Raw genomic sequence first — 26,711 nt, 5'->3', positions numbered from 1 at the left:
ACAGAGTGTTTGTTGTGGGGGAGGAAGGGAAAGGAGAATGTTAGCCGCTTTGAGTCTCCTTAGGGTAGTGCTAAAGCGGGATATCTAATCCAAACTCCTCCACCTCCTCCTCCTATCAGCAATGCTCATGAGTAGCCCCATGTCTTCCATTTATCTACCTTCCCCTCCTCTCTGGTCCACTTAGCAAACATGTTAAGAGCTCCTGCTTTGAACACTCATGTAACCAGAAAAAACACAGCAAAATTCAAAGCAACTTTTAATTATTACAATAGACACATTTACTTGTCTTCTGGTTTGTTGAAACAGTATGTCAAGCAGCACTTGCCACAGTAATGTCTGTCAAAGTGGCTAGCCATGAATACTCCAGCCCCACATTCCTCGGAGGGACACTCGCGTCGCAGGCGGCTGATTTTCCCATTCTCATCCACCTGCAAGAAGAAAGGCTTTAAATCGTATTGCATTTTCCATCTCCCTTGAAAAAAATACAGAAGCTTGACTTACACAGTCCAGACTACCACTGCTTGCAATTTTTAGAAACACCAACTTATCATTTAAGGTTACACGCTCAACCCCGACAAAATTTAGTAGAGCGGGGTGGCCATATTTGCCATTTAAGCATTAAATGCAAGAAAATAACTTATGCCCCCCCAACCAACAATTCAGCATAACTGCCCTAACCAGTACTATTAATCAGTTGTGCTCATGCATTATTTCCAAACAAACTTAGTTACATTTGTCACCAGAAGACGGGCTCATGCTGACATTCTAACTAAATGCAGAAACAGCCATCAGTAGAAAGAATCTGTATCTAGAAAGAACCCGCAAGCTCTTCACAGGCAATTAATTACCGCTGACCCAGTATGTCAATTCCCACCTGAAGTTGCTCTTACCTTATAGTACTTAAGGACAGCGAGTTTCACCTTCTTTCTCTTATGCTTATTCTTCTTAGGAGTGGTGTAAGACTTCTTCTTCCTCTTCTTTGCTCCACCACGAAGTCTCAGCACAAGGTGAAGGGTCGACTCCTAGTTTTAGAAAGCGAACAAAGGACACAAAAATTTTGACAGCTGTAGTCATGCAACTGTTAGGAGTTGGGACGGACACAAGAAACCAAAATATAGGTGCTCTGCTCAGCCATGAAGCTTAATAGCCCTGGACAAGTTGCTTAGCACAGCCTACCTCCCAGGTGCTCTTTTAAGGAGGAGTGAGATAAGAGTAGCAAATGGATAAAATACCAAAGCACATAACTGGTACTTTGCTGATGCACTAAATAGACTGGAAATAATCTCAATGACTGGTAAATACTACAGAAGTCATTGGGTTGTATTAAATGGAGTTGCACCCAGCAACTAGAAGGGCTTGTGTGAGAAGAAACTCCCCCTGAAGCTCTCTGCAGACACACCCAAATTATGTGAACTGTGCTGGATATTGTGTGTGTGTGTGAGAGAATAATTTATTCCAGAAACTGAGAAGAACAGAGAAGTTTCAAGAAGCAACAGAAGGCTGAGATTGTTTTGTCTATGCAAGAACTTTTTCTGTGGAAACTGTTCTTTGGACATACACAGTGTGACAAGAAGTGCTGATAACAGTGGTTCTGTATAACTTCTTGTGAATCTCTTGCTTGCGCCTTGCAGTGAGAAGCAGAGTGAGTGAGTCTTGGACTCTTGCTGGACTCTAAGCATGCCATGACCATGGCAGCGGTGAATGTCTGCATATATTTGCTACCAATATGCATTTATGGCTGTCAAGTAAACTTCTACACTTGACTGAATCTTTATGGTGTCCATGAGTGTTTACTGCCTACTGTGTGTACCTTCAACCCCAAAGACGCTTCCAAGGAGGGAGCTGTGTTGAGATGTAACTCTGCAGAGTATGGATACTGGCACACATGCGCAGCGAAAGTGATGCAGGACCCAATCCTTCTAAATCATCCATCAGAAGTTGATGGATTGATCCAACAAACTGCTCTGGAATCCTTGGATGGGAAGCAGTGTATGAATAGATCTGTAGAAGGTCCCCCAACCCTCTAGAGTAGCTGCAATGGGAATGTGGGTCGTGGGAGAGATAGCAGAAAATCTCCACTCTGCTGATAGAACTCTTACCATGAGCTGAGCAACACTGCTGGATGCAACCTACTATGCTTCTCAAATCCAAGTTTGCTACGCTCACCTCATATTTGATCAGGTCAGCACAACTTCTGATATTTGGGATAAGCTAAAGTCCATTATATTCAGTTCACTATGCTCTTTGTATTCGTGTAATTAAACCTCCAGCTTGTTTCTACTAAGGTTCTGTGTGCCTTTAAAGGCAGACAGGTTTAGATGCTAAAATGAAAAAGGCATTTTTCATGGTCTCCATCTTTAGGAGAAGCCCACAGCCAACTGTTATATCCTATTAACAATGAATATGTGGGACCAATGTCCACCTGCTGCCACCACCTGGTCATCTTGTCTACTAGAAGCAGAAGGATTCATCCTACTGGTACAAGTTTACAGCATGCTCTTGCATTTTATGGTTTAGCAAGTACATGGGGTTCCACAATGGGGCTCCCCACACTGAATCTGACTGGGATTGGGAGAACCCCCAGAACAGGCCGGGTGGAGGGAGGAACATTCCGCCTGGCAAGCTGAAATGTTCGTGCAGACAGAATGTTTGTAACAGAGCAACAGTAAATTCCACCCACTGTATTAGAACACTTAGTACATACCTTTTGAATGTTATAATCAGACAGAGTGCGCCCATCTTCCAATTGTTTCCCAGCAAAAATCAATCGCTGCTGATCAGGAGGAATTCCTAATAGAGGAATAATGGTGGGAGTATGAGTAACTGATTCGGTTATTTATAAGAACATTTTAAAATGGCCTTTTAGCTCTAGAAAATACCAGGGCAATTTACAATATATTAAAACCAGTCTAACATGCCTTTCTCTCAATGTATTCATGCCGCGTCATTCATGTTAAGACACATTATTTAGTTTCCGATTATGTCAATAAACACGTTTTTGTTCTAGACTAGCTACTTAGGCATTTATGCTTTTTTTAAAAGTGTGTTTCCATCTATTTATTATCCTTTTGGGGAAAGCAAAATAAACCTCATTCTACATGTACCCCAATTATACTTGCTAGCTTTTATTTTATTTTTAAATAAAGAAGCCATCATTACTAGCTGTATCCTATTTGCTGCAGCATACTGAATTGACCCTGCAAGCATCTTTCTATGACCAAATTTGATGGAAAAGAACGGTACAGGTAAACAGAGAATTCTAGCAAGGAAGCTTTACTCCATAGTAGAATAATTTTAAAACCACAAGTTCCGAAACAAAAGCAACACCTACCTTCCTTATCCTGAATCTTGGCTTTGACATTTTCTATAGTATCAGATGGTTCAACCTGTTTATAAAAATAAGTCACCACTGAATTGCTTTACAGACTTAAAATAGTTAAATTCATTACTGCTCCTACCCAGGCATTAGAACAGTACATGCATATTAGCTCAGTGACTTATGTTGGTGCTTGGCTTGTCAGCTATCTCCCTTCCCATCACCAGGCTAGAATGGAAAGAATGCACATCTCCTTCTTAAACCTTTCCTTTCAGCAACAGCAAATAGTAAAGGCAAAGGCGGCGGCTATATTATTCTGGGTTCTTTGTTCAAATATAAAAACACCCATCTTTATTGTCGGGACATGGGGTGGGGGCAAGGGAGGAGATAAAGTACATTAACCTTATTTTTATTATTATTGAATTTATATACCACCCTATTGGCAGCGATGGCCACCAATTTAGGCAGCTTTAAAAGCAGATTAGATAAAGACATGAAGAACAAGGGCTATCAATAGCTACTAGTCATCGTGCCCACACACCAACTGCACAACCAGGAGCAGCATGTCTCTGAATACTGGGTGTTGCTGGGTAGCATCAAGCTGTGATGGAACTGTTGTGGTCTTCGGTTAACGCAGAAACGGGTGGGTTGGTTACAAGGCCTTTGAGCCCGGAAAAGAGATGGGATAACCATCTTCATAAATATATCATTCATATATATACGTGTGTGTGTGTATATGTGTGTGTGTGTATATATATATTTATTTTAAAAAATACATAAATATATCAGCTTGGTCTAAAGACCCAAATCAACGGATTCAAGAAAGGAGATTCTGACCCAACATCAGTTAAGACCTTTCTGCTCGGGCGGAGACTGAAGCTGACAGACTATTCAGAATTGGACAGATTAACTGGAAAAATTAGATACTTTAAAGACCAAAAGTTTATCGAGGATTGGGGGAAATTTGTTGAATATCTGAAAAGAATATGTGATGTGCAAACAACGCTGGCGGGGTTTCAAGAAGCACTGTAAAAGTCGAGATATATTGTTAAAAAGTAATAGAGGTGGGAGGGAAGATAAATGGCAATATAAGCAGAGAAATGCGTATCTGAGATGTAAATACGGATGATTATCAGAGAAGTTGAAGGAAGTCAAAAAGGAATCAAATGTATGGAAATTTGTGCAATCTGTATTATTGTTTGGGAAAATGAATAAAAATATATATATATATATATTTTTAAAAAAGACCTTTCTGCTCGGGAGGTGGTGGGCTCTCCTCCTTCCTTGGAGGTTTTTAAGCAGAGGCTGGGTGGCCATCTGTCACGGGTGATCTAGTTGAGATTCCTGCATTGCAGGGGGTTGGACTAGACGACCCCCAGGGGACCCCCCCATTCCCACTCTACCATAGCTATCAACTGTTCCTTTTTCTTGCGAGGAATCCTATTCGGAATAAGGGAATTTCCCTTTAAAAAAGGGAAAAGTTGACAGCTATGCACTCTACGATTCTGTGATTCTATGAGCCACAGGTTTTCTCCCCCCCCCCTTTTTCTTTTCTTTTTGGGAGGGAGCAGGGGGCGGAATGGAACTGCGCAAAATCCGCCATTTCCCTCTAGGCCACAAACTACGGGGAGGGGGAAGAAAGGCCTAGAAGCCCAACTCTGGGGACACGAGGCGAAGAGGCCCGAGGATCAGCGGCCTTGCCCTGAACCCCTCATATGCTTTCTTTCTTCCCTGCCTCACCTCGAGGGTGATGGTTTTCCCCGTCAGGGTTTTCACGAAGATCTGCATGGCGGCGGCCGTCGGACCTGAGGAAGCAACGAGAGCGAGAAATGAGGCGAAGGAAGGCTGAGGTAAAAGGAAAAGCAGGCCCCGCACTGAGCAGCCACTCACCAACCACCCGCTCCCGGAATGGCGGACGCCGGAAAGAGAACCCGCTCGGCCGCGCACGGGGTTTCCAAGGCTGGGGAGCGGAAGGAAGGGAGGAAAACGCCGGCTGAGGCAAGGACTGCAACTCCCGTCGTGCACCGCGGCCTGGAAGGTATGAGGAGGCATGACGGGAGCGGTAGTTTTTAAAGGCGGGCGCGTCCTCGGCGGTGGTTGATCCGGTGGCGAAAGGGCCTTGGGAGTTGTAGGCTGGAAGCTTAAGTGGGCACGCGGGGAGGGAGGGGAGCTACCTTTCCCAGAATGCACCGCTCCGAATCCACCCACGCAACCAGCGCATTGCTTAGTGATTTAGCTCAGCAGGGTTGCTTGCCGACAGTGGGCTCTTGGGTGAGTCCGCTGGGGCAGAGGGGCGGGGCTAAGGGGCAAAAGGGGCGGGGCGGGGCCGGTTGGCAGTTGGCTCCCTCGGCTGAGGGAAAGAAGAGGCGCTTTTCGCGCGTGTTGTTAAAAGGGCCCCAGAGCTCCCTCAGTGTGAGGCAGAAACCCCATTTCCATTGTAATTCTGAAGGGCCTTCCCCTTCCACATAATATCCTGGGCCGTATTTATATTAATTTATTGAAGCTCCCAGAGAAGCTTACCAACATGATCTCTGAAATGGTCCCTGCCCTCAGGCTCACGTAATCTCCCCACATAAAAAGGCATGGCAACTTACATGTATGAGGAAAAGGGATTTGCTAGGGAGGAGAGGGAAAAGCAAGCATGAGCACAGGTTCTTACTTACTCATTTCATAAAAGTTTGTACTTGCCGCCTAGGGAAAAAAGCCTCAAAGCGGCTTATGAAAAAGGCAGAAAAATAAGAAAATCACAACCATAATTTAAAACACGCAGAAGGTGAAACCTGCCGCAGAACAGACTGCAACAAATTAAAACTCATACAGACTGTAATCTGGATAACAAAAAGGTTTTCCTCAGGCGCCGAAACGAATACAGTGGAGGCTCCTGCCTGGTATCATGAGGCAGGGAGTTCCAAAGTGTGTGTGCTGCCACACTAAACAACCTAATTCTTACAGATGTGGCACAGCTCTGGGTTTCTAGGAATGGCAGCCCCATCATAGGAAGCTGCCTTATGGAGGAGAGTCAGGCCAATGGTCCGTCTGGTTCAGTATTGCCTACACAAACTGGCAGCAGCTGGACAGGATTCCTGTCCCGGCCTTAACTGGAGATGTTGGGGATCAAACCTGGGGACCTTCCACACAGTCAGTGGGTCTTGTTGGCACTTAGGATCCTCATGGGACGGGGCTGATGGAGTTACACTCCTTCCTCGCTGATCTCCATGGCAGTTCAGCCTATAAAGATCTAATGGGTGTGCAAGGTCTGATGAGACAGTTTTGCAAGTATCCCGGTCCCAAGCTGCATAGGGCCTTACCATACCCTCCAACAGTTCTCCAATGAAAATAGGGGCATCCTATTTCATAATCAGAATAATTTTATTATTTATGCCCCACCCATCTGGCTGGCTTGCCCTAGCCACTCTAGGCGGCTTCCAACATATATAAAAACATGATAAAAAATTAAACATTTAAAAAGAAACCCTTCCCTATACAGGGCACCTTCAGATGTCTTCTAAACTTTGCATAGTTACTTATTGCCTTGGCTTGGGGGTCGCATAACCTCCAACATTTATGCGGTGAAAATAGAGACGTCCTAAGGAAAAACGGGACATTCTGGGATCAAATCATAAACCGGGACGGCTTCTGTAAACCCTGGAAAATGGAATCACTTGGAGGGTTTTACATGCTAGTACCAGGACCTTGAACTTGGCCCAGTAGCAGATTGGCTGTTGCACATCCCAGAAGCATGGTGTTTCATGCTGGCGGTAGTTTGCCCAGCAAGCAAACTAGTTTCAGCCTCTGGACCAGCCTCACAAAGGACACTGCTACTGCATACTTGCACAAAGATGAATTTAACATGACTATTCCACAGTGAGATGCTTGATTGCTGCATCCAGACCAGCACCAGTTTATCTGCGAATAAGTCCCACTGAAGACAGCGAGACAGGCCAGAGAAGTTCAAAATGATTTTAACAGTGTCCCTGTCATTTTTTTCTTTTAGGTTTTGACTGAAGTGTTTCGGTCGAAAGAAACAGCTGAGAATTCTCAACTTCTGTCTGCAGTAGAAGCTTAGCTGCTCCTCCGTCATGAAAGCTGCCAGTGTCAAGGCAAGAAAGTGCTCAGTGTTGCCTCCTATCATCCCCGAGGCGGAGAAGGAATTTCTGGAGAGCATCCAGAGTTACATCCACTCAGAAATCGAGAAAGTGGGCTGTACTGAGCAAGGACTGGCTGAGGAGTATTACATAATATACAGAAATGTGTTTGAAATGGTAACCAAGCATTGCTAAGAATATTTCGCTTTTCAAGACAAATGGGTGCGATCTTAGGAGATTGGGAACGTATTCTGACTTTCACTGAAATCAGTGGCAAAATAATAATGTGCAGCGTTATATAGAATTTCTTAAGTGTGCAAAATGTTTCCCATCCATTTTTACAGCAATTCTTGCAACAACCCTGTAAGGTAGATCAGTAGTATTATCCCCCATATTGCATGTGGGAGGACTGAGGAGATCATAAATCTGCTCTGCATGAAGGAAGGTCCCAGATTCAATCCCTGGCATCTCCAGGTGGGACCTGTCTGAAACTCTGGAGGGTCACTGCTCGTCAGTGTAAATGATAATGAGCAAGATAAACCAATGGCATGACTCAGTCTGAGTCCACTTCCTATGTTCCTATGAGGCTGAAAAACAGCAGCCAGTCTGGTTCATGGTCCATCCTGCTAGCTACTATCCTGTGATCCGCCCTGAGACCTTTGGGTATAGGACGGTATATAAATTCAATAAATAATAATAAATATCCTGCACCTATTCCCAGTGGCATTTGCCAAGGAATCTACTGGGCCTGTGTTAATCAGTACTAATATGGATATGAACATTTTGCGATTGAGCTAGGCTTCATCATACCGGGACTTAGTCCTGGAATGTGTAAAATAGCAAACAAACAAACAAACAAACAAACAAACAAACTAAACGGGTGTCTTAGTGACATGTAGCCAGTCCATCAATGTGGTGTTGGTGGGGAGAGGTATCTACACCGGCCCTTTCTCCACATGCTTGCTCATGGAGAGAAGCTCTTTTTGCACCTATCCTCTTTTCAGAACAGATGGGAGGGTGGCTGTCCAATCCTGGCATTCAGTGAAATGTGGGCATGTTTAAGGGAGCTCAACGTAGGAGACACTTAAGCAGTGAAAACAGCAGGAAGAACAAGCAGTCTCCTTTGTAGTGTAGATTTTTGAGGGGATATTTACTTAGACCTTTTGCAGGTGCCCTAGGAGGTATTGGTGGGAACACTGGGAACCTGAGGCACCACATTGACAAGCAATATCTGCCATATGGAAGGGGAAAGGCTGCTTTGGTCTGACTTGGCAAGGAAGGGTCTTCCAAAGATTTTGGAATGAAGCTTTTTCATAACTTGTGCCTAGTATGTTATAAAGCAGGGGAAACAAATTACCAGCCTCTATATTATTGACACAGATAATAGAGCATGCTAATGCGTACAAGAATATCCTCACTACAATCAAGCAGGAATATGATGCCTTCATAGAAGCAATAAAGAAGGGCCAACAGAATGCCTTTTATCTTCATGGGAAATTAAAGATTTTAGCCTGCGAGTCTACAACTCTCATGTATTATAAGAACAGAATTAGTCAGCTGAAAGAAAAGTAAGGACCTCTTTGGCAACTGTTAAGTACAGGAGGTGGGGTGGATGGCCTTTCATAGCATATTTTTGAGCAAATCTGTAGCACAACAGCATAGACTTAGTAAAATGGGGTTAAAAACTTTTAACTATGTGCGGTTTAGTGTCATATTTTTCATGAATCGTGTTTCAGTCTAGTTTTCTGAAGAATATACATTTAAAGTACTCTTAACACCACTTGAACTGTCATGGGTTCCCCACAAAGAATCCTGGGAACTGTAGATTGTTATGGGTGCTAGGAATTATAGCTGGGATTCTTTAGGGTGAGCCCTGCCTATTAAAGTGGTATGAGTGTTTTAAATGTATGGTGTGGCTTCAAAGCCAAGAAAGTAGTGAAACTGCAACTCTTCAGAGTACAGTGGCAAGCTCTCGGGAAAGAAAAGTCAAGTGAAAGCAGCAAACAATGCTTTCTTTTAAAATTTGGGATGATTTTCCTGGTCTACTTTTAAACAAGCTCTTGACAGTTCTGTCCTGACAAGCATATTTTTCAGTCAGAGCCTTTAGTGGCTTGTTATTTAGTTTACTGTCTGCTGATACGCTTTATTTATAAAATGTCTCTCCCCTCCCCCCCCCCAAATCCCTGCTTTTTATTGTTTTTAATCTGTGGCTGTTGTTTTTTTGGTAAGTTGTCTTGAATAGGACATCCCTATTTCCATTGGAGAAATGTTGGAGGGTATGTAAGGCGAAGGAATGCCTCCATATAAGAGCCTTTGTAATTTATAGGCCTGTGGACTTCATGTTTGTGGGTTCCCCGCAGCCGCTGTTCTGTTTGATTAAGTAAAGTTGCCTCAGACATCCCATTGGTGTACTTACTGAAGAAATCCAGCACAGGGCAAAATGCAGACCTCTAGGCTTCTCTGCCTGACCCTTGGAACTGTCCCAAGGCTTCTCTCCTCACCAGTGCTGTTTTTCTGGGGGGGACGCGGGGGGGACGCATACCCCTAAACATTTTGTGAATCTAAGTTTGGACTCATTGAGGGGCAGTATTTCCATATGAGTAGGAAAATGAGAGCACCCCTAAACATTTTTTTTAGAAATAAAAGCACTGTTCCTCAATGTCCCTGCCCTCCAATCTCCTCTAGTCCTTTTCCCTGGCAACAATATGCCCTTGAACAGAAATAATGCTCCTTTGCTTGCCTGAATCAAGAGATGTGTGTGTAGAAATCTCTGGTTTTGCATGATTGAAATTTCACCTACTGTGCAAAGGTAAGAGTAACAATTATCCCCCCTTCACTTTTGCCTCTGGCCCTGCCCATCATTGCTATGTGGCCCCCACAAGGTGGCACATGTCAGAATGGGTGGGGGTGTCTTTGAACATGAAAGCCGCTTACACAAGAGAGGTTGGATTAATATTTCAATGACTATTTCTTTTCTCAGGATAAAAATAATTGAGAAAAATTCTGAAAGAATCACAAACTTGATACAGAAAGTAAGAGCATTAAGGCAGACATCCTCTGCAAAAGACTCTCCAATCCCGACCAAGACAATCAACCCTGCCACCCTCATTCCAGGTGAGAAGCAGCTCTCTTTAATATAGCAATCAAGTTTCTCTTAAATTTGGAGCATGAGCTGGCCATAGCTACAGACTTTCCACTTAAGTCTTGTGGATTTCAATGAAGGAAAATCAAGTAATGCAATTTAGCTGTCACACTTGACTTTGAGTAAACTGGATGTAATGAAAAATGACCACAGCTTGGATTTTGTTTTAACAAAGTTGAATTTCCAGGTAATCGGTGTGCTATCACAGTCGTGAGTTCACCGGAACCTATGCTTCTTTTCCAACAGGCATCAGCATGAAAGATTCTCTCGACATCAATGCCCTTTCTGTCCACCTGGCTCACCTCCAACAGAGGGTGAGGGACCTGAAAGAAGACATGTTGACAAAGTACATCCCCCTGGAGAACACTGTAGACATTGAAGAAGACCTCAACCGTGCCCTTCTCCAGCGAAATGCGGCTGAAAAAGAGAATGAGCTGCTGAAGTTTTGGTATAAAGATCCCCCTTGCAACATGAAATTTACCTTGTATTTAAAAGAGCTCTGCAGGGTATTATTTCTTTAAACCACTACCACACTCCTCTATTTTGGAGCTGCAGTAGCAATGCAGTCCTCTCTAGGTACAGACCTCATAATCAGGCTGGATCATGGCTTAGATCCCAGAGGCGGAATGCCTAATACAGTCATACCTCATGTTGCGTCCACTTCATGTTGCGTCTTTTTGCATTACGTTCCGTGGCAACCCAGAAGTACCAGAACGGGTTACTTCCGGGTTTCGCCGTGCATGCACAGAAGTGCCAAAGCACCACTGCGCAGATGCAGCGCTTTGAGTTGTGGGCATTTGACGTTACAGACAGGCCTCCGGAACAGATCCCGTCCGTAACACGAGGTACCACTGTAGTTAGTAATTCAACCTCTGCTATGCACAGACACACACAGAGTTGTTATTATTTTTACACTTTTATTTACAGTCAAACCTCGGTTCCCAAAAACCTCCGTTTTGGAACATTCCGGCTTCCAAATGCCAAAAACCCGGAAGTAATTGTTCCAGTTTTCGAACATTTTTTGGAAGCCAAACATCTGATGTGGCTTCTGCTTGAGTGCTCCTGCAGCCAATCAGAAGCTGTGCCTCGGTTGTCGAACATTTCAGAAGCCGAATGGGCTTCCGGGACAGATTACGTTCAACAACCGAGGTTTGACTCTATTTGTTTTTTTTTTTAATTATATTTTATTGATTTTCCATACATTTATACCACATTAACAATTTGCATTAAACTTTTCGGTTTTTTGACTTCCTTCGGCTTCTCTGCCAATCATTCAAATTCTGATTTTTTTAAATACACATTTCCAAATTTCAATATTGCCTTTATACCATCCCCCCTCTTATATTTTGCTTTTTTACAATATTTCTTATTCTGTTACAGAGCTTCTTTAAATGCCACTAACGTTATTCCGTTATCACTTATACATTCCCAGTATTCCACTAATTTTCTCCAGTCCTCGATGAATTTTTGATCTCGTTGATATCTAATCTTCCCAGTCAGTTTATCAAGTTCTGCATAGTCCATCAGCTTCGTTCTCCATTCCTCCAACGTTGGTATTTGTTCTTGTTTCCATTTCTGGGCCAGTAGTAGTCTTGCCGCTGTCACTGCATATTGGAAAATTTTGTGATCCTTTCTATTTATTTCATTACCAACAATTCCTAAGAGAAAAGCCTCTGGTTTCTTAACAAATGTATATTTCAACATTTTTTTCAGCTCATTATATATCAATTCCCAGAAGCTTTTCACTTTCTTGCATTCCCACCACATATGAAAAAATGTACCATCTTTTTCTTTACATTTCCAACACTTCTTACATGTTTTGTACATTTTTGCAAGTTTTACTGGTGTAATATACCATCTATATATCATTTTCATAACATTTTCCTTTAATGCAGTACATGCAGTAAATTTAATACTTTCACTCCATAGTTTTACTCTATTTGTATCCCACCTTTTCTGCCAGAACTCAAGGAGGCACACAAAAATTAAAGCAAATACAGATAAAATGGACGGAGCTGAAAACATATAAAAGGTTATCTTTCAAAAGCAATTAAAGCACCTGAGGAATTAATGTTAAAAACTATCTTCTAGAATGCAGATAGTAAAAAATAGTACAGAGCCCTTTCCTTAAAAACCAGTCAGTTCCTAAAAGCCTGCTGGAATAAGAAGAAGAAGAAGAAGAAGAAGAAGAAGAAGAAGAAGAAGAAGAAGAAGAAGAAGAAGAAGGTTTTACCTGCCAGTGGGAGGATAACAAGAAAGGGACACAGTGTAGCTTGTCTAGGAAGAGAGTCCCAAAGACTAGGAGCAGCCACTGAGAAAGTCTGTCCTGCATCTTCACCGGGTGTGCTCGTGAAGATAGTCGGACTTCCTCTGAAGATTGCAGAGCCCATTTTTGGGATGTGGGTGGCGCTGTGGGTTAAACCACAGAGCCTAGGACTTGCTGATCAGAAGGTCGGCGGTTCAAATCCCCGCAACAGGGTGAGCTCCTGTTGCTCGGTCCCTGCTCCTGCCAACCTAGCAGTTCGAAAGTACATCAAAGTGCAAGTAGATAAATAGGTACCGTTCTGGTGGGAAGGTAAACGGTGTTTCCATGCACTGCTCTGGTTCGCCAGAAGTGGCTTAGTCATGCTGGCCACATGACCCGGAAGCTGTACACCGGCTCCCTTGGCCAATAAAGTGAGATGAGCGCCACAACCCCAGAGTCGGTCACGACTGGACCTAATGGTCAGGGGTCCCTTTACCTTTACAGATAGCTTTGACCTAAGCCATATAGTTAGGCTAGTACCAGGCAGATGGATCAGTGGTTCTCAACTAGAACATAGTGACATTCATTTCATTTAATGGGGAGGACCAACAGCACTTAGGCCCTGGTTCAGTTCCCCAGCATCTTCTTGTCAAACAGCCTCTGCTGAATCTAGCACCTCTCCAGCCCTGTTCAAAGGAGGTTTGGGTTGGTCTCTGTTAGAAACTAGCCATGAGTATTACTAATTTACAAAGTAATTATGACAATGTGTTTGCTCCCATTTTATCTTTGCATAAAAAATGGGAGAGAGATTGATAAGGATTTATACAGAGATTTATAGATATTTGTATACGTTACTTGGCTGGAGAACTGCATTTCAGTATTCAGGTAAGTGAGAATTTTGAAGGATGGCTGTGTTTCAGTCTGCATATTGTTTTGGAAATTGCTAATTAAAAAGAAGAAGAAATGGCTAAATTAGGTCAGTTTGCCTGTAAATGCAACCGGAATTGAATTTCTCCCTCATCCCAAATTGTGAGCCACTTGATGAAGGTTCATGCAGTAGGAAAGGTCTGTAGCAAAGAAAACTCAAGTCCTGTGTTTTGAAGACTAAAGAATAAAGGTGTGGTTGGGGGAAAAGAGAAATTTAGGAAGAATCACTAACAGGGAGCTAACAAGAGCCTTTTGATGAGCCACAGCCAGGCAGCCAGTTTCACGCACTATTCTCTCCTTTGTAGCTTTTATCGACTATCACAGTTTGTCAACGTTGTGAATATCTGGGAGAGTTCAGACAGGAGTTTAGAAACCTTGCACCAGCTCATCATTCAAATGATAGAAAATGAGAAACTTTCAAAAGGTAAAATATACGAGTTCAGATTTTGCCATCTAACAGCAAACCATCAAAGGAGGACAGGGAAGAACATTTGTCTGTGATGCATGCTGAAACAATTGATCCATGTGGCAACCAGCAATGCTAAAGTTCCCTTTCATTTTGAAATTATTTGCCAAAGCAGGGCTTGCCTTTTGCCCCTTATGCCAATCTTTCGGCCCCCTGATCTGTTCTAGCTCATTCATCCGGGGGGGCGGGTGAGGAGAAGGCATTGTTTTCTGTTTCTATCACATGCAACACTGCTGCAGTTCCTCTTCTTGCTGTCTGCTGAGGTGAAACTGCATAATTTATGTAATTAATTATGTAACTTATGTAAAATAATTTTGTCATTATGTTATTCTGCCCCATTCATTTCGCTGCAAAGGAAACACTGTGCAAATGAGAGGAAACATAATCAATTATGTATCATGTGCAGATTGAAATAAACAGCCGATTGTATTCACTGGGTTGTTTTTGCTATTGAATACATAGGACAAATAAGAGAACACTGGCAACTTCTGCTCTCATTTCTGTTTTCATTGGAATGCTCTGGCATCCTTATTTGTCAGTTTTCAAATTTATATCTCTGGAGAATTCCGACAGGCTACACCTTATGCTCAAGCTGATTCCTTTCCTGCACTCTTTCCTTTGACTCATGTGCTAGCAAATCCTTTCCTGAACCATCCTAACTTCACCTTTCATGTTCCATCGTCTCCAGCTGACCTCCCCTTTCTTCTCTTACTACATCCAGTCCACACCTCTCATTCCTGTCTTTCCTGCCCACTGCAAACTGTAAGCCTTTTGAACAGAGACTATGTCACTTCTAAATGCTGCACAGTGTTTGGAAAACAGCTGGCGATGTCTTTGGGCACACATTCGCTATTGGCCAAAATTAGTTTAACAGACCTTCCTCTCCCCTGAGAACCCTGGGAAATGTAATTCTGCAGTGCAAAGTAGAGCTCTCTAAACAGAATTCTCAGTACTTTCACCAAACTACAAGAAGCCATGTCATTTAAAGTAATACTAAAATGATGTAAACCTGTGGTTCCTGGTGGTTCTGTTTTCTGAGAGCATAAAATGGTAACTTGCTATGGATGGCTTTCTCTATTCAGATACACTTGCCAGCAGCATTTCCAGCGTATTTGAACATGACCCCAGCAAAAGCAAAGAGGCTGAAGACCTGATTGAATACATTGAAAGGTAAGGTGATGGAGCATGCCCTTTAGTCTGTCCCCGCCACAACTAGCACATCAAGCACACTGCGGTCATTAGACTGCTCGACTGAACAGAGAGCAGCAGTACAGTGGAGATCCTCTGACAGCTGCAGCAGTGGGCACAAGCAGTCTCTCCGCTCCCCTCTGTGACACACTCTTGGTGTGCAGATTGTGGGAACATTAAGGAAGGTAGGAGAGGATATATTGTTTTGATACTATCCTTCCTCACTCACGCTAGTGAGTAAACAGCAGAGCACATTCCCTTTGCAACATATTGGAAGCAAGTTGATGATTCATTAGAATCCTTTAATTAAGCAATCCAGTCTGGCTTGTCCAGTCTGGATTGTTCCTGGTAAGTTTCCCCTTTATTTCCGTCTTAAAATAATAATAACATGACATAGTCTTCTTTAAAAGTACAGTGGTGCCCCGCAAGACGAATGCCTCACAAGACGAAAAACTCGCTAGACGAAAGGGTTTTCCGTTTTTTGAGTCATTCCGCAAGACGAATTCCCCTATGGGCTTGCTTCGCAAGACGAAACGTCTTGCGAGTTCTTGCGAGTTTGTTTCCTTTTTCTTAAAGCCACTAAGCCGTTAATAGCCGCTAAGCCGCTAATAGCTGCTAAGCCGTTAATAGCCGCTAAGCCGCTAATAGCCGTGCTTCGCAAGACGAAAAAACCGCAAGACGAAGAGACTCGCGGAATGGATTAATTTCGTCTTGCGAGGCACCACTGTAAGAATAAAGTTTTACTCACATTCAGTTCACAGCAGTAATCTGAAGGCATGCTTTATCTTGTGGTTACAGTGAAAACAAGTCTGAGCTACATCTCAGACTTTCTGCTTATGGGCTCCAACCTATGTGAAGGTTGAGTCATGCGCTGGCTAAGAGCCACGAGACTCCAAAAGTAAGAGTAAGAGACTAAGAGTCCAAGAGAGAGATGGTTGTGTGGCCAGCCCTTTTATCTGGTCAGTTAGTGTCATCTACCTGGTCACACACAGGGAGGAAGCTCCACACAGGTATGACAGGAAGTCCTCCTTGTCTGGTGCCACATTCCCCTGTGTGTCCATTCTAGGCAACAGGAAAACATTGTACTTGACTGCTCTAGTAATAATGCACCCCACACATATGGGTTCATGGCATACACAGCCAGCAAAACTGCAGGGAAAAACAGAACTGGGGAGATGTAGCAGGAAGCAAAGAGCATCCCTTACCAGTTGGCTGTGCCAAACAGAACTGCTTCTTCTGCTCCTTAATGCACAGAAGTATTTGAGGGCCAAAGTTAGTCATTAGCATGGGCTGCCCCAGAGATCTTGGATAGGCAAGACACTGGTAGAGAATAAGGTCAGGAATTGATGTAAGCTTATGAGGAAAATGGAGGTGCAGGGAAGGAGAGAAGCAAATGGTGTCTTTGGGCAAGAGTTTGCTGGAGAAATGGATTATGAAGAGAGCCATAACCAAAAAGACTAATGGAACCAGAGAGATGGTTTTCTCTTTCTGGTTCAGATGAGAAAACATCGTTTCACTGTTTCACTTCTCTCTTACTTCTCCACAGCCCCCTCCCATTTATTTAACATCTACACAAAACCTCAGAGTGGGGTTATTCAGAGGCCCTTCTTCGTGTGCCTCCTCTATGAGAGGCCTGGAGGGTGGCAACACGAGAACGGGCCTTTTCTGCAGTGGCTCCCTATTTGTGGAAGGCTCTCCCCAGGGCTTCTTGCCTGGCGCCTTCATTACATATCTTTAGGTGCCTGGCGAAGACATTTCTCTTTAACCAGGGGCTGATTAACATTTTATGTCCTTTTTAAATGGGTTTGCGGGAGGGTTTTCTGTTTGTTTGTGTTGGTTTTTATTATATATTTTATGTTCTCATTTTGTATTTTTATGTTGTGAATTGCCCTGTGGGTGGTATACAAATTGAATAAATAAAACAAATAAAAATGGGGTCAGCAGGCTGGAAAGAGATGGTTTGCTCCTCACCACAGCTGTCCTGCTGTGCGCAAGAGCATGAAAGAAGAGCATCTTGCTATGTATTTCTAGTTTGACTGTCATACCCATGTTACACAGCTTCTGGGGTTGTGTCTGGCTAGTGTACATCCACTGCCAAGCATGGAATTGTTTTTGCATCCACTGCCTGTGCCTTTGAACCTTTATGTTCTTTTAACCTGTGCCAGGTTCAATGAACTGTTTTCCCGTAGTCAGTTTGAGGCTGCTGCCATATATGCAGCAAACTGTCCAAGAGGAATCCTCCACAATGAAGAAACCATGGAGAAATTTAGGGGTATGTATGTATGTATATGAGTTATTAATCACTCAATAGATATATATGCTTCTAAACTGCTTACAAAAAATTATTAATAAGGCATAACATAAAAGCAAATGAAACACATTGCAGTAATAATTTTAGTGACCCATGAACAGATCCAGCAAAACAGCAAACCTTTAGCAGCAGAAAACAGCAATAAAAAGGACATTTACCATAACCTTTTAAATCCTTGGGTGAAGAGAGAAGTTTATGTCTGGTGCTGAAAGGATGTTAATGAGGGAGATCCTCGGATGTGGTCTTTCTCCCTTGCAGCTTCTTAGATCAGCTAACTTCCTCTAGCCGTGTTGTTTCTTGTAGCACAAACCACTTAAAGCACCTTAACAACTAACATTTATTAGGTATGAGATTTCATGGACAACACTTCCTGCATCTGATAAAGTCTAGTCTACAAATGCTTATGTCATAATACATTCATTAATATTTAAGGTTTTATATGACTTTCCTGTTTTAGATCAAGCAATATAGCGTTCTGAGTAGCATAATTAGTATGTCAGGTTAGACTATTAAAAGAGTGCAGAAAGATACTCTCAGTAGCAGACACTGAATAGCCAACCTATCAGGGATGCTGTAGCAGAAGATTTTCTGCACTGGAAGGGGCTTTTGAGATACCTTTCAATTTTCTGAATCTGTAAGGTTCTACAAGACTCTGACAGCCAAACAGACAGAATCAACCAAAAGAGCACCCTAAGTAGTTGCAGTTACAGATAGGTAGCCGTGTTGGTCTGCCATAGTCAAAACAAAACAAAAAATTCCTTCCAGTAGCACCTTAAAGACCAACTAAGTTAGTTCTTGGTATGAGCTTTCGTGTGCATACACACTTCTGTATCTGAAGAAGTGTGCATGCACACGAAAGCTCATACCAAGAACTAACTTAGTTGGTCTTTAAGGTGCTACTGGAAGGAAAAAATTTTTTTGTTTTGACTAAGTAGTTGCATTAGTGTAGCAGGTTAGAACATTATGTAGATATATTTTCTCAGATTTCTTTACACCTGAAGTCTCATCAAAGCCTGTAGTATTAAAATGCAATTTTTAAAATATTCCTGGTTGCTACCTTACTTTGTGATTGCGCTGGATAAAAAAAATTAAAACTGATAGCTAGCTAAATATATTTGTCCCTCTGTCCTTTTAAACCCACCATTCCTCACTTTCCACAACTTGTTTCCCCCCTCCCTACTCCTCTATGAGATTTTCCTCATTTCTTTAAATCTTATCAGCCCTAAGATCAAGCAATTATATACATCCAAGGTTGGAATTAAGGCTCCCTTAGTGGAGAATCTGAACTGAGGAGGAGTCAGCAGTGCAGAGAAGAAAAATGCCCAAGCAAAAGCATGTTGTTGTTGTTGTTGTTTAGTTGTTTAGTCATGTCCGACTCTTTGTGACCCCATGGACCAGAGCACGCCAGGCACTCCTATCTTCCATAGCTTGCTTAATTTTTTTTAAAAAGAAACTTACTGACTTCCCCTTTCAGGTGTTGGCCCAATCAAAGGGAAGGTTCTCCCTCTGCTCATGTACTGCGAAGCTCTAATAAGCACATGCATAGCTACTAAGCAGCCACTTTCAAGCCATTTGGTAGCTGAAGCCATCCAGTGTGCCTTGAATGAGAAACGGTTAGACCTGGTGATGCACTGGGTCACCATGCACAGGTAAGTGGCCACTCGGAGCATCCAAGGAGGGTTCATAGCTCAGTGGTAGAGCATGTGCTTTTTATGCTGGAAAGCCCTCTGGGGAGCCACTGGGCTCAGAGTAGGCAATACTGGGCCACAGGCCCATTCAGAGCTTGTTTGAAGCCTGGGGGCAGGAGTCTTGTTCTTACCATGACAGTCTAACAGGCCCCTGGCCCTCCTCTCCCACATCCAGCTTATCCCTCTGAGGCCCAGGTCAAGTGTGTTAAGTATAATTGTTTAATTGTACATTGAAACGGAAAATCACACTGTATGTGTATTGCTAAAAGGGCATGGGAAATTCCATTGAGCTGTACTAGGAGCTCTCTAAGTGCCACCAGGTTGATAATTACCTGTTGATGTATACCTGTTGGCTCTCTTACATGGTGTTTAACTTTACATCACATGGAAGGGATATTCAGTTGCAAATTGCCATTTTGAGGGTGCCTTTTGTTCTCTCAAGCCACTGAAGACAAAGGTGTGCCAATGAAGTCTCTCTTTCCTGGAGAGAAAACAGCTCCAGGCTGTAATGGAGGCAGTGGAGATAGACAAACCTTTGATTTCAGGCCCATTTGGTATGCAACTATTTGGATGTACGGTGGTACCTCGGGTTACAAACACCTCGGGTTACAAACACTTCGGGTTACAAACTCCGCTAACCCGGAGGTAGTACCTCAGGTTAAGAACTTTGCCTCAGGATGAGAACGGAAATTGTGTGGCGGCGGCAGGGCGGCAGTGGGACGCCCCATTAGCGAAAGCGTGCCTCAGGTTAAGAACGGTTTCAGGTAAAGAACAGACCTCTGGAACAAATTAAGTTCTCAACCCGAGGTACCACTGTATCATTTTTTTGTATTTTTATCTGTTTGAAGAAAATTCTTTTAGTAAAGCTTTGAAACCATATTTTGGGTCTGGACAATTTTTATTGCAAGACGAACCAGTTTTTAATTCATCCTATTGCTTCAAACTGCACAATATTAATTTCTGCAATAAAGTATACTTGGCTGCCCCCCATGGTCTGCTAGGCCATGCGAACCAGTGATCTGGCTCCAAAGAAGGCAGATCCAGATGCAGTACTGATGCTCCTGCTGATTGTACTTCTGTGGACAACAATTCTCAAAATGTGAAGAGTTAACTCTGAAACTGAGGCAGCCTGGCTCTGTCAGACCCAACTGCATTGGGGCTGAGCACAGGCCAGGATGAGAAGAAAGTGAGGCAGAGGCAGCATGTGGGTGGCAGCGGATTTGTGTTCAACAGGAAGCACCTGAGCAGAATCTCAGAAGTTACTTTCCCAGACTGGGAATCACTTGGGTAATGCTCAAACTCCTGGAATGTGCAGAGAGAGTCCTACACCAACATTGCCTTATGAGCAAGACTTTTCTCAATTCCTTGTTTTCTCTTCCTGTTCCTTTCTTTTTTTACTTTGCATCACTTAGATTATAAATTGTTATTGTATTATTATTATATTTTATATTAGTTACTCTCCCCCGCCACTAAGTCTAAAGTCAAAGTGAGTTACAAAATGATCCTAGGTATCATTATTTCAATTATTCCACATTGAAATCCTTCACAATACCCCAAAGCCTGATAAGTCCCTAGAATGTTTAATTGCTCTTGTTTCCCCTAGACTGGCATTCTGTGAGGAAGCCGGCGATGCAATCTTCAATTATGCACAGATGGATAAGCACAATGAGTCCCAGTGCTACGCTTTGGCTCAGATTGTCTACCTTGAATGTGGAGCGCACAAAAAAGCCGCCCTGTGCTTGTGCAAACAGGGACAGATCTACGGAGCCATGGATCTACTTCAGCAGTGCAAACGCTTTCCCAGAGGTAGATTCCCAAGCCTTATTAATTTATATCTCACTGCAACACGACAGCAGTGAAATTAACCAAAGACCTGTTTAAATCTTAATCATCTTCTGAAAAGTGGCAAGTGAAAGAGCCTAGTGGGCATCCTTCAGCGAGGAGTTTCACAAGAACAGCACTAATACTTAGAAGGCCCTGTTTCTTGTAGCTCACATGCCTGACTCCAGAAGCCAGGAAATCCAGAAAAGGACTTCCCCTCGTGATCTCAAATGTTGGGGATGGTAATGATGCATCAAGTAGCTGCTTTTTCAGTCCTTAATTATATGTGCTATTTTCCTCATTCAATGATAAGCTATATGTTGAATGAATAAATGCTTCTCAGCCATCTTCAAACACTTTTGCAATGCTCTGTGTGTGAGAAAGAGAAAGTGATGATGGCTCTTCCCCTCTCTCTGTTGCTTATGGTTTGAAACAAGCATTAGCTCTACATGGAAAATAGTTCATTTGCTGTCCATCCATGGGATCCTAAAGTCCATCTTGCCTTTTTAAAGGTGGTAGATCTCTGCTTACCAGCAAAGAACTGGAGACACTTTGTGCACCTCGTGCTCCACTTACTGGCATGGTTGATTGTATTGTTTTCAGATGGTCTTTCTAACGGAATTGCTGTTTGGTTTCAGAGGACTATATCTTCCTACTGCAACATTGCCCAAGTGTAGAACTCATGCGCTGCCTAACTCAAGAGTGGAATGGGCACCCACCCTTCTTGTCCCTCGGGGAAACAGTCCTGACGCTCATCGACACAGAACACAAAGTCATTTGCATACGATTGTTGGAAGATATTTCCAAGGAAGGCAGGGGTGAGCACAGCTGGGGTTTTTTCAGTAGAAATGTCACGGCTTGTACTTGCAATTTATCCCATATCTACAGGCACCTGTATATTGCAGGTATGTTTGGCCTCACAAGGGTAGGTAGTGGATGGGGACAGGTGGAGGATTTTAATCAGGAGCAGGGGCTGCAGGGATGCAGTCCCAACTGGATCCCTCTCTGCTCTCAGCTTCAATTAAACTTTTAAAAACAGGTGAGAGGTCTCCCACTGCCATGTCTGTTTTTGGCCTTCATACCATGGGCTTCAGGGACGCAGGTAGCACTGTGTGTTAAACCACAGAGCCTAGGACTTGCCAATCAGAAGCAGTGGCGTAGCGTGGGTTGTCAGCACCCGGGGCAAGGCAAGTAATTTGCGCCCCCTAATCCGTGGATTTTAGCACTCGAGTGCGAGCGCGCGCCCCCCCCAGATGTTGCGCCCGGCCCCCCTGCACCCCCACGCTACGCCACTGCTTCAGGCCCCCCAATAAAACATTTGAGGGGGCCAGTCCGCCAGTTGATGGGCATTGCCAATGTGATCAACTATGCAGGGCGGGGTTTACTTGCCTCCCCCCCCCAATATCATACTGTATTCACGTTGGCACCCCTGATGAACTCAGCGGGGCTTACTTCTGCCCCGCAAGCCTTTGCACATCGGCGTCATGCTGGCAGCGCAAATAAGGGCCCCGCTGCTGAAGGCCTCGCCTGCCATGACCTCCTGGTCCATGGGCAGGGCAAGAAAGTGCCTTTTCCTTGGGGGGGGTATTAAATTTCAAACCATTATTATTATTATTATTATTATTATTAATATCTAATGTGCGTGGTTTCTCTACCTCCACCGACGACTCGCCACGTGCGAGGAGGAAGGCGGGCTCCCTTCACCTCCCCATCCCCTCAAGGGAAAGGGAAAACGACGTGAGGAAAAGCGACGCGGGACAGCGAGCGAGGTTCTCCTCAGAGCCTTTTCCCGCCGCCCCCTCGCAAGACAGCCCTGAAGACGAGCGCGGAGTGAGGGGCGGGGCCTGGCAGAGTCTCGCTGCCCCCCAACGCCTCTCGAGGCGGCATGAGGGGCGGCCCGGCGCCTCTCCCCCACCCACCCCGTCCGCCCACCCATATCCCGCTCAGGAGGGGCCGGTGGGCTGGCAAGCGCCTCACAGCAGCAGCACCAGAGAGGGAGGGAAGTCCGCCTCCCGCCGCCGCCTCTTCATCCCCAGCAGCAACTTCCCTGCCCGGCTCCCCGCCACCGCCGCCTCCTTCTCTCCCTGCTTTGCAGTAGCAGCCGCCGCCGCCACCGCTCCTCCTCTCCTCCCGGGGACGATGCTCTGGCTCCTCAGCGGCAGCTCCCGAGCCGTGTCCCCGCGGCGCCTCCGCTCCCCCGGGCTCCCCTTTGCCGCCTGGCTCCTGCTGCACCACCTGGGGGCAGCGCCCATGGCTGGGGCTTCCTCCTTCCCAAGACATGGGGCTCTGCTATAGCCTGCGCCCGAGGCTCTTCGGCGACTCCGGAGGCGGCGAGCGCACCCCCCCAGATGTTGCGCCCAGTGCGGCCAGCCCCCCTGCACCCCCCACGCTACACCACTGATCAGAAGGTCGGCGATTCGAATCCCCGCAACGGGGTGAGCTCATGTTGCTCGGTCCCTGCTCCTGCCAACCTAGCAGTTCGAAAGCCTGTCAAAGTGCAAGTAGATAAATAGGTACCACTCCGGCAGGAAGGTAAACCGCATTTCCGTGCGCTGCTCTGGTTCGCCAGAAGCGGCTTAGTCATGCTGGCACATGACCCGGAAGCTGTACACCGGCTCCCTTGGCCAATAAAGCGAGATGAGCACTGCAACCCCAGAGTCGGTCACAACTGGACCTAATGGTCAGGGGTCCCTTTACCTTTTAAGTTGGAGAAAGGTGCTTTAATTGGATATGTGATGCAGATGTTCATTACGTTTACATGATAGATTAACTCTGTTGCTTTTACTTAATTAGCTAATCAGTTAACATCCTTTCATAGAGGACAATCTGACTAAAAAGTCAGCATGTTTAACCTGTGACTAAATGTAGCAATTATTTATGGCTTCATTTTACCCCAGCTTTCAGATTTAAGCTTTGAAACATAATATTAACATGGATGCCATTGTTCTAAAGACCTGCTCTACCTTGGCATCTTACGTCTGCTGGGACATAGTTCAACCTTGCAATCCAACCTATGTTTCCTCAAAAGTCAATCTGAGTCCAATGGGGCTTGCTCCCAAGAAAACAAACATAGGTTGCAGTTCATCAGTGCAGACCTCTGTGGTGTTAGGTTCCAATCCTTTGCATACTATCTTGGGCAAAACCTGAAGAATGCAAATTTACTTACTGAGACATGTATAGATCGCCCTGTAATGGATCTAGGATCCTATCCAAAGGTATGCATGTTTCTGTTTTCTACGACTCATGATTCAAGCAGAAAGGAAAAGCAGCAAAACTTTATTTCACATTTTTCTTTGTTGAATGTCCTTACAGACGTGCTGGAACAAATTATTGTAAAGGATAAAGAATGTAATGTGGATGGCTGGAAGGAAATAGCTGAAATATGCCAGAGTATCAGGAGAGAAAAACTATCCAAGTTTCTTATCATGATCCTGGCTGCCCAAGCAGGAGTGGTTGAAATTCCTGATGGTGCAGAGGATGCCAAGTTAATGGAACACGTTTTCTGGTAATTTCCCTGCAAATCACACGGGGGAGCTCTTGGCCTCCAGAGTCACTTCAGCTGGGTGAAGACTCAACAAAACCTGACTTGTGAATGTGCTTTCTTCTTAGAAACAATAATATATTAAACACCTGGGTGCCTGTCCTTATTGGGAGAGATGTTTGTCATGGCAAAATATGACTGTGTTGTTTGAAGTCTGTATTTGATTTGGTTTTGGATACCGTCGTCCTTGTTTCACATAAGACTTGTTCCAGAAGGGTAGCTGTGCTAAGTCTGTTATAGCAAAAAGCCTGGGGCAGATTTAAAGACTCTGTTGCTAGCAGTTCATGGTCATGGAGTTTCACGTTCATACTAAAATTATTTTCACTTCATTTCTCCTCTGATTTCATTTTTGTCGCCCAACTTTTTCTTCTTCCGAAATAGTTTCTGTCCACATGACTTGGTCTATTATTTCAAATTGAAAAATTCCATATTTGCACAATTGCACCTATGCCACTGGGCCCAGTGGTTGAAATGCTCCCTCACTCCCTCTCACTTACATGCACACAATACCCACCCCAAAAGACTTACTCAGGGCCTTCCCATATGCCATACAGGGCTAACATTTTGATTTATTTATTTTTAATTTCTCCAACATCTCTACTCCTAGGTAGTTGAAACAAAAAATAAATCCTTCCAGTAGCACCCAAGAGACCAACTAACAGGTAGTTAGGCTTGCAGACTTAATTTATCAGAGAAGCTTTTTGTAAGACAATGTAGCCAGGATCATTCATTTGTGAAGGGGTTGTTGTTGTTTAAAAAAAAAGCAGGTGAGGTGAGGAGGCTGGGCAAATCAGAAGTTACTTGAAGACACCCACAATATATTTCTTTTGGAAACCCAAGCACCAAGTTTACCCCGTTTCCATTTCCTCCTCCTCCTCTTCCTCCTCCTCTTCTTCTTCTTCTTCATTAACCACCCTTCGCTCTAAGGCCCTGTGCTGGGTTGCAGCCATTTAAAATACAGCGTTAAAAGCAATTTTAAAATTACAATCACTAAAAATAAAAAGAAGCAGTAGCATCTTATAAAAAGTGCCATTGCTGGGTTTTATTGGAAAAGGTTCTGTTTTGCAGGCATTAACATAGGTGTAGAATGTGATCCTATGCATGATTATTCAGAAGCAAGACCACCTTATTAGTACTAATGTCTTGTTAAAACACCTGAAGCTGCTAAAAGAATGAAGAATCCAGGACTTCAACAAATTTATTTAGGGGTCCACCTGGCACCATCATAAACCATCTTTCTGGCACTAAACTAAAACTTGATGGATTATGATTAGCTAGATAATGGCTTATTTGATGAAATATTCTGCAGGGAGGGGGTTCTGCTGGGTCTGTTTATGGATTATTGAAATGGTGTTACTGAAATGTATTGTTATGGTTTTGTGCTACACATTTGTGCCTTAACTTTTTTATAAATTGTTTAGAGATTTCTTGTAGTAAGTGACTAATAGGTCATATAGTTAGCAATGCTATTATTTAAAATGTTTTAAACATTGGAGTAAAATGACTATGGAATGTATAAAATATAGGCTGAGATTATTATGCATTTATTCAACAGAATTTGCATGCCAATTAATTGTAAAGAAAATCTCTTAAGTGGTTGAGTTTAAAGTATGCAACATAAACACAGTGATCATTCACAACAAAAGTAATTAGTGATAACATAATCAGCCTTAATTTGCTATGTTAATTAATATATGTAGTTAGAAAACCACTGCATTTATAGCCATAGATGTAGACGTGATCTTCTTTTTTAACAATATTTTTATTCATTTTCAAGTTGCACATCACACTTAAGACAACATAACAAACAACACATTAACTTTGCTTAAAATTACATTGCTTAAAATATCAGATCAGATTCTTACAGTTCACGCCAAAAAAACTTCCCACATATTACCATGATTATTCGGTTAAGGTTGGGGAGGCGGCTGCTGTTGCCATTGGACAACTTCCCCCCCTGCCCTTGCCCCCATGGTTTTTT

The 26,711-nt window shown here is 43.7% G+C and overlaps 2 protein-coding genes across 5 annotated transcripts; one reads left to right on the top strand and one right to left on the bottom strand.

Moving 5' to 3' along the window:
* Window positions 1-239: 239 nt before the first annotated feature.
* On the bottom strand, window positions 240-5,287 carry RPS27A (ribosomal protein S27a). Its single transcript, XM_053383675.1, has 6 exons — window positions 5,207-5,287; window positions 5,057-5,121; window positions 3,332-3,386; window positions 2,705-2,790; window positions 891-1,022; window positions 240-428 (listed from the first exon to the last, which is right to left on the bottom strand). The coding sequence occupies exons 2-6, from the start codon at window positions 5,102-5,104 to the stop codon at window positions 279-281; spliced, it is 471 nt and encodes a 156-aa protein (XP_053239650.1). The 5' UTR covers window positions 5,105-5,121; window positions 5,207-5,287; the 3' UTR covers window positions 240-278.
* Window positions 5,288-5,487: 200 nt separating this feature from the next.
* On the top strand, window positions 5,488-24,832 carry CLHC1 (clathrin heavy chain linker domain containing 1). 4 transcript variants are annotated; one of them, XM_053383669.1, is made up of 12 exons: window positions 5,488-5,587; window positions 7,311-7,578; window positions 8,782-8,969; window positions 10,382-10,515; window positions 10,790-10,991; window positions 14,021-14,139; window positions 15,264-15,351; window positions 17,535-17,641; window positions 19,155-19,329; window positions 20,972-21,174; window positions 21,828-22,007; window positions 24,502-24,832. In XM_053383669.1, the coding sequence occupies exons 2-12, from the start codon at window positions 7,396-7,398 to the stop codon at window positions 24,696-24,698; spliced, it is 1,776 nt and encodes a 591-aa protein (XP_053239644.1). In that variant the 5' UTR covers window positions 5,488-5,587; window positions 7,311-7,395; the 3' UTR covers window positions 24,699-24,832. The 4 variants fall into 4 exon arrangements, with proteins under 4 accessions (XP_053239644.1, XP_053239645.1, XP_053239646.1 ...); XM_053383670.1 differs by lacking the exon at window positions 5,488-5,587 and adding an exon at window positions 5,659-5,753; XM_053383671.1 differs by lacking the exon at window positions 5,488-5,587 and adding an exon at window positions 5,914-5,967.
* The last annotated feature ends 1,879 nt before the right edge of the window (window positions 24,833-26,711 follow it).

The sequence above is a fragment of the Podarcis raffonei genome, chromosome 3, assembly GCF_027172205.1.
Source record: "Podarcis raffonei isolate rPodRaf1 chromosome 3, rPodRaf1.pri, whole genome shotgun sequence".
Lineage (NCBI taxonomy): Eukaryota > Metazoa > Chordata > Lepidosauria > Squamata > Lacertidae > Podarcis > Podarcis raffonei.
This window is presented reverse-complemented; position numbering and strand designations above follow the sequence as displayed.

What these genes read in the sequence shown, in the direction of transcription:
- RPS27A (XM_053383675.1), bottom strand. Translation starts at nt 5,104, where the DNA reads ATGCAGATCTTCGTGAAAACCCTGACGGGGAAAACCATCACCCTCGAG. An exon ending in GGAAAACCATCACCCTCGAG is followed by an intron (nt 3,387 to 5,056) that starts GTGAGGCAGGGA and finishes TTTTATAAACAG; the next exon opens with GTTGAACCATCTGATACTAT. An exon ending in CAAGATTCAGGATAAGGAAG is followed by an intron (nt 2,791 to 3,331) that starts GTAGGTGTTGCT and finishes TTCCTCTATTAG; the next exon opens with GAATTCCTCCTGATCAGCAG.
- CLHC1 (XM_053383669.1), top strand. Translation starts at nt 7,396, where the DNA reads ATGAAAGCTGCCAGTGTCAAGGCAAGAAAGTGCTCAGTGTTGCCTCCT. An exon ending in CTGATTGAATACATTGAAAG is followed by an intron (nt 15,352 to 17,534) that starts GTAAGGTGATGG and finishes AACCTGTGCCAG; the next exon opens with GTTCAATGAACTGTTTTCCC. An exon ending in GTGCAAACGCTTTCCCAGAG is followed by an intron (nt 21,175 to 21,827) that starts GTAGATTCCCAA and finishes GTTTGGTTTCAG; the next exon opens with AGGACTATATCTTCCTACTG.